Below are 7737 nucleotides of genomic sequence, written 5' to 3' on the forward strand. Positions count from 1 at the left end.
CCACTAGTAATCCCAAAAGAGCGCTCATGTCACCTCTAGTAATCCCACATGAGCGCCCATGTCACCTCTAGTAATCCCACATGAGCGTCCATGTCACCTCTAGTAATCCCACATGAGCATCCGTTTCACCTCTAGTAATCCCACACGAGCATCCGTGTCACCTCTAGTAATCCCACATGAGCGTCCATGTCACCTCTAGTAATCCCACACGAGTGTCCATGTCACCTCTAGTAATCCCACACGAGCGTCCATGTCACCTCTAGTAATTCCACATGAACGTCCGTGTCACCTCTAGTAATCCCACATGAGCGTCCGTGTCACCTCTGGTAATCCCACATGAGTGTCCATGTCACCTCTAGTAATCCCACATGAGCGTCCATGTCACCTCTAGTAATCCCACATCAGCGTCCATGTCACCTCTAGTAATCCCACATCAGCGTCCATGTCACCTCTAGTAATCCCACATGAGCTTTCAGCGTTGATCAAGCTCCAGTCCAAGCATTTTAGTCTTTTTTTTTTTTTTTTAAACATTAAAGCAAACCCAGCACTATAGTACGAGTTACAGTGTTATCAATTGTACCCTATGACATCCTGGGTCTTGTCTACTCATTTTATAATTATTTGCCAATTTGAATTTCCATAATGTATTTTATTTCCAGCAGATGGACACACAAGCAGGAATATCTCAGAAGGACATCTAATGTTATCCCCGGATTGTGACATAAAAGATAATGACAAAATACAGGATTCTCCAGGAGATAACCCCATTACCCCAATTATACATCCAGCTCTATCAGCTGATCCCTCTGATCCTGGGAAATGTTCTCCTGATCACTCTGATGTTGGTGCATCTGTTACAGCTCTGACAGTAGATTCAGTGTTTACCTGTTCTATAGATTCCAAATGTTTTACGCAGCCCACAAAGCTTATTACCCATCAGCCTGCTAAGACAGGTGAGAGGCCATTTCCATGTTCTGAGTGTGAGAAATGTTTTACATGCAAATCAGCTCTTGTTTCACATCAGAGAAGTCACACAGGTGAGAAGCCATTTCCATGTTCTGAGTGTGGCAAATTTTTTACACGGAAATCAAATCTTGTTACACATCAGAGAAGTCACACAGGTGAGAAGCCATTTCCATGTTCTGAGTGTGAGGAATGTTTTACACTGAAATCAAATCTTGTTAAACATCAGAGAAGTCACACAGGTGAGAGGCCATTTGCATGCTCAGAGTGTGGGAAATGTTTTTTAAATAAATCAAATCTTGTTGCGCATCAGAGAACTCACACAGGTGAGAGGCCATTTGCATGCTCAGAGTGTGGGAAATGTTTTTCAAGTAAATCACATCTTGTTAGACATCAGAGAACTCACACAGTTGAGATGCCATTTGCATGCTCAGAGTGTGGGAAATGTTTTACACAGAGCTCAAATATGATTAAACATCAGAGAACTCATACAGGTGAGAAGCCATTTTCCTGTTCTGAGTGTGGAAAATGTTTTTTACGTAAAGTCTGTTTTGTTAAACATCAGAGAAGTCACACAGGTGAAAAGCTGTTTTCATGCTCTGAGTGTGGGAAATGTTTTTTAAATAAATCGAATCTTATTACACATCAGAGAAGTCACACAGGTGAGAAGCCATTTTCCTGTTCTGAGTGTGGGAAATATTTTTTTAGTAAAGCACATCTAGTTTCACATCAGAGAAGTCACACAGGTGAGAAGCCATTTTTCTGTTCTGAGTGTGGGAAATATTTTTTTCGTAAAGCACATCTAGTTTCACATCAGAGAACTCACACAGGTGAGAAGCCATTTTCCTGTTCTGAGTGTGGGAAATGTTTTTTATTTAAATCGAATCTTATTACACATCAGAGAAGTCACACAGGTGAGAAGCCATTTTCCTGTTCTGAGTGTGGGAAATATTTTTTTAGTAAAGCACATCTAGTTTCACATCAGAGAAGTCACACAGGTGAGAAGCCATTTTCATGTTCTGAGTGTGAGAAATGTTTTACACTGAAATCAAATCTTGTTAAACATCAGAGAAGTCACACAGGTGAGAGGCCATATCCATGTCCTGAGTGTGGGAAATGTTTTTTAAATAAATTAAATCTTGTTACACATCAGAGAACTCACACAGGTGAGAGGCCATTTGCATGCTCAGAGTGTGGGAAATGTTTTTCAAGTAAATCACATCTTGTTAGACATCAGAGAACTCACACAGTTGAGATGCCATTTGCATGCTCATGAGTGTGGGAAATGTTTTACACAGAGCTCAAATATGATTAAACATCAGATAACTCATACAGGTGAGAAGCCATTTCCATGTTCTGAGTGTGGGAAATGTTTTTTAAGTAAAGCCCATCTTGTTAAACATCAGAGAACTCACAGGTGAGAAGCCGTTTCCATTCCCTGAGTGTGGGAAATAAATCAGATCTTGTTGAACACATTAGACATTACCCAAGTGAGGAACCATTTTAATCTTCTTGAGTATAATCATCATTGCCATGCATTGTTCCTCAAGGATCAATCCTATCTCCTATACTTTTTGCAATATACATGCTACCACTTGTAGAAATAATCAGACGTCATGACCTGGCCTACCACTTCTATGCAGATGACTTGTCTTTTGCTCCATGTACTGAGAACCCAACACCAATACTAAATGGGATGGTAATGCTATCCCGGTGGACAGAATGCTGGCTGTCAATATACCAACAGTGGAATACCAGCAGTGGGGTGAGTGCAAAGAGTTCCCTTGCGGGCTCCCTGTTCTCGCTATGCTGCAGGCGCGGTGGCTCATTGTGTTCACCACAGGTATTATTCCCACTCTATGGGTGTCGTGGACACCCACGAGTGAGAATAGATGTGGTGAGTGCTGTCGGCATTCCCGGCTGTCGGGATTCTGAATGTCGGGATATTAACTACATCCCATCCTAAATGGTTGTCTAGCTGAGCTCCAGGGGTGGATGATGCCAGTTGGCTGTGACTCAGTCTTAGTGATACGTAATAGAAGTTCACAAACAAAGGACAAGACTACAGCTTTACCAACCATCATGACTTATGCTTTGGGGTTCAGAGTGACAAAATGCTGACTGCGGAAACTTTGTGTGGTCCTGGATTGTAGCTGACACAGACATCGGGTATCCGCCACATTCAAATCTTCGTTCTTCCATCTGAGGACCATAGCCAGAATCGAGCTCTTGATTCCCTCAGAAGACCTGCCTACAGCCATACATGCATTTGTATCCTCTCACACAGACTACTGCAATGTCCTCTACCTGGGTCTCCCAGCAAAAGAATTACACCGCTTGTAGCTTGTACAGAATGCAGCAGCCAGTCTGTTACCTAACCAGCCCGTTCCTGCCACATAACACCCATTCTCTACTCCCTCCACTGGCTGCCTGTAAGATGACAAATCTATTTCATAATGGGCTAACTGACCTTCCCAGCCCAACATTACATGGTCCAAGGTACCAGAAGCTGCTTCTGCCTCCTTACTGCGTCACTTGTTTATTTCTGCAGATAAAGGACTGTTACCAGCAGCACCAGGAAACTCCCATAATGCATTTGGGGGTCAAACTTTTAGCTGTGTAGCCCTGGCCATGGAACTTGCTGCCTCGCACAGTCCAAGAGGCCTCCACCCTAGAGCCCTTCACAAGCAGGCTGATGACTGACCTGTTACTCATTTCATTAATGCTCCTCTAGTTCTTACATATATCCCACATGCTTAGTTCTTTGTTCTGTTGTTTATTTTGTAACTTGTGCTTTGTGTGATTGTGTAATGCCAGTTTGTACTATCTATATTGCTGCACGACAATATGGCGGCCATAGGAACGTGTTTCCACTTCTAGTTTCCCATTCTTATGTCATCTGATCATCTTAATCAGGAGTGTTGTGGGATACAAGATCCTAGCCATATATATATATATATATATATATATATACATTACCATGTGCATTAGAGTCACCCGGGTTCCATCTGCAGTGGTTTGTTGTATGTTACATCTATATGGTGCGGATACTCCTCTGTATGATTAAATAATAAAATCTTTTGTTTGCAGCTAATTATTGCATTATAGCTTTTATTTCTGTTTTATATTCCCATCGGAGTAATTCCGCCTTTATAGGTCTAATCCCAGAGTGGACCCCAGAAGATTATGTGACCTCTATGAGTTTCCATCATTCTGTTTTGTATAATCATACGTGTAAGAGCTTGTATGGCGGTCACTGTCCGTCACATTGAGGTGGTAGAATGGAAGTGGGACTATCTGGACTGTGAGAGGGACGTGGACACTATGCTGCTGTTACTGTTTGGACACGTGGGGTGTGAGTCCTCCCTACAATATTACACTATTGTGTTCTTTATCTTTGTATGAAATACAAATTGCTCCCACGTCTGCATCTTGCAGGCTATTATATAAGCCCCTATAGCTGTTATAGATACATATAATTATGTGTAAGACTGAATACTGTATCTGCACTGTGTATGACACCCAAGCTATACGCCATATGTAATTATGGAAAGATAATAAGCATTAGAGGCTATTACAGATGTGTCCTCATACAGCCAGTCTCAATATACCACACAGTGGGAGAAGCCTGGTGTGAGTGAGATGACAGGTCTCGTACAACTCTGCTGCTATCAGGTGACTTTTATGCAGAGTAGAGTGGCACCAGGAGACTCTGCTGAGTAATGTGACACTTGTATATATGTGCGACTGAGTCTCTAGGGGAATCATATTTGCTGCAGGATGGATTTGCTCTGTGACTCCGCTGCACTTTATGGAGGCGGGGATCTTGCTGAAAAAAAAGTGCTCGCTGCCCGACAGGTATTGGTCACTTTTAGGTGAATTCGGCAGGCCGGGTGAAGGAGGTGAATCAGGCTAATTGGATTCCCCTAGATACGTAGCACAGCGCAAGTCGCACACAGATATACAAGTCAGCACAGTCCCCTGTGGGGTCCTGGCTGCGTCACGTTCGTGTTGGTGCAGCAATCGGATATAAGAGGTGCGCAATCCTCTCCCAGGTGTAAAGAACACAGAAACCGGCTTCACTCTCACTTCCAAATACAGCTACAAAGTCTAAATCCCCAAATCCCAGTATATAGAAAGGACAGTTCTATAATCTAGTATGTGTATCAGCCACATTCACTATAATGTGGTCGGTACACGGGGGCTTATTGGGATAATCATGTCACCCACTTACATGTCACATGACCTACTGCTTACATGGCTGTTGCTGATGTGTACTAGAGATGGAACCGCCGTTATCTTGGCTCTTTGTGTGACTAGGCACACCTAGTCACTGCGAGCATCTCCGTCTTGATGGGCACATGCGCCCGGACGGAGATGCGCACCATTCACTTGAATGTAGAGCATCTCCATCCGCGCTCCTCGACAGAGACAGTCTGAATGGGAGCGTCTCTGTGCACTCCTGGCCTGACTAGGTGGACAGATCGCCTAGTCACGCCTGGGCCAGCTAAGATAACACTGACTCCATCTGTATGTTACTATTCTAACCCAGGATATCGAATTCCTAATTTGGGTTTAGATTTGTTTTCCTTTCCAGGAAGGGAGAGTCAAAAATATTGCAGTGTTTAAATATTGCAACTTCTTTACACTCTAAGCCTAAAGAACTACTTTTATCTCAAAATAACCATGTACCAAAAATTGATTTTCTTCATTGCACTCCATAGTTATTTCACTAAAACAATAACATCCTTCATTCTCCCTTAAAATTAGCCCTCTGAACACATTGCCACCTCAATTATCCACTCCCCTCATATTAACACTCATGAGATTTTAACTTATCTTTCTACTTTGACAACAACATCCACAACCGGTCACCATAAAAAAAAAATCATAAATCTCCAACAACTGTATTTATCTCTCCTACTTCTTTTAGCTGGTGACATTTTACCAAATCTGGGAACCAACCACTTGTCCCACTCTCATTCACCTGATTCACAGCAATATGCAAACCCAGCCAACCTCATAAACACATGTCTCCCAATACCCTCCAAATCACTAAAATGTGCCTTATGGAATGCCTGCTCTGTAAGTAACATTAACATCCATACATGACCATTTCATAATTTATCAATTTCAACCTGATGGCTATAACAGAAATGTGGCTTATACAATCAGACATGGCATCCCCTGCAGCACTGTCACATGGTGGTCTCTACTTCACACACCTCCAGGCCTGATAACAGTAAAGGAGGCGGGGATGGATTATTACTTTCCCAATCTTTCACATACACAGTTCTATCACAGGTTCCATCACTCACTTTCACATCATTTGAAGTGCATTCCTTCAAAATTTACACTCCTTTTTCTCTGTATGATGCAGCTATCTGTCATCCACCTGGGCAGCCCAAACAATTTCTGTAAGATTTTTCTGCCTGGCCCCCTCACTTCCTATCCTCTAACATCTCCACTATCATCATGGGTGATTTCAATATTGCTATTGATAATATGAAATCTGCCTCTCATGCCTCCAAACTACTCTCTAACCTCCTCTCTTGGCTCTTCCCAATGGACTGACTCCACTACTCATCAGAAGGGCATTGTCTTGATCCAGTATTAACCAGACTGCTCACTTTCTGAATTCACCAACACTCCTTTCCCTCTCTCAGATTACATCCCTGGGCCTGAGTCAGATCCTGATGCAGATGTACTAAAATCGCTATGAAGTGATATTAGTACATCTGCGCATGCGCCAGTACACGCAATTGTAACGTCCTAAACGGCTTTCTCTTCAGAATGCAGTTTAATACCTGGAGGGGGTGAGAATAGGGCATTGACACGCCATTTAAGAGGGTGCAGTCCAGATAACGGAGGCATTTCTGGACCATTGCTGGGGCGGGTCGCGGTGGTAGCGTGACATCACGCAGCAGCTGTGACCCTTAACATGGCAGGTAGCCATCTGCCTTTGCAGCTAGGCTGCATAGGCAGATGGCTACTTGAAACACGCAAAAACACTGCCACCATGCAATGCTTTCGCACGTCTGCGCGGGGGGGGGGGGGGGGCTAGATCTGGCATGCGTGGCAAGAACTGTCCACCTCTCTGCAACAACTGCTCTCACTTTTTTCTGTATTTACTTCTCCTGAGACTGCTGTATCACACCTGAACCAGACTCTAGAAATAGCCCTTAGCCAAGTGGCTCCAGCAACCCATCACACTGCACATAGGCCTAGATGTCGATTGTGGCACTCTAAATTAACAAGACACCTACAAAAACTCTCACGGAAAGCTGAACGTCAGTGGTGTAAATATCGTATTCCTAGCGACTTTCTCACATAGAAGACTGTCTACCACTCTTATCGTAAGTGCCCTGGACTCTGCCAAACAAACATATTTCCAAACTTTCATCTCTGCTCAAGCCTCTAACCCCAAATGACTTTTAAAAACAATTATATCACTTCTGAAACCTCCCTCACTCAACCCACCAGACACTATCAAGGTGCAAGATCTTGCTCCTACTTCAAGGACTAGATTGATAAGATCCAATATGAAATGGTATGCTTTTCCTAATACAGTGACCTGCTCAATTCTCTATCTGGCAACTCTGGCACTCTCCTTATTTGATCCCACAAATGAAGGTGAAGTGTTAACACTCTTCTCATCCTGCTTCTCTACTACCTCTCCTCTTGAGCCTATACCCTAACAAGTAAGTAAATCTCTGTCTCCTGTTCTCATCCCAACCTTAACTAACATCTGTAATCTCTCTCTCTCTCTCTCTC

At 43.3% G+C, this 7737-nt stretch overlaps 1 protein-coding gene across 1 annotated transcript; it reads left to right on the plus strand.

Moving 5' to 3' along the window:
• The first annotated feature begins 662 nt into the window (after positions 1 to 662).
• Positions 663 to 2776, plus strand: LOC134984156 (zinc finger protein OZF-like). Its single transcript, XM_063949781.1, has one exon. The coding sequence runs from the start codon at positions 701 to 703 to the stop codon at positions 2237 to 2239; it is 1539 nt and encodes a 512-aa protein (XP_063805851.1). The 5' UTR covers positions 663 to 700; the 3' UTR covers positions 2240 to 2776.
• Positions 2777 to 7737: the final 4961 nt, after the last annotated feature.

This window comes from Pseudophryne corroboree (genome assembly GCF_028390025.1).
Source record: "Pseudophryne corroboree isolate aPseCor3 chromosome 3 unlocalized genomic scaffold, aPseCor3.hap2 SUPER_3_unloc_39, whole genome shotgun sequence".
NCBI classification, from domain to species: Eukaryota; Metazoa; Chordata; class Amphibia; order Anura; family Myobatrachidae; genus Pseudophryne; species Pseudophryne corroboree.

Excerpts from the sequence above, each read along its gene's own strand:
- LOC134984156 (XM_063949781.1), top strand. The coding sequence starts at position 701 with ATGTTATCCCCGGATTGTGACATAAAAGATAATGACAAAATACAGGAT.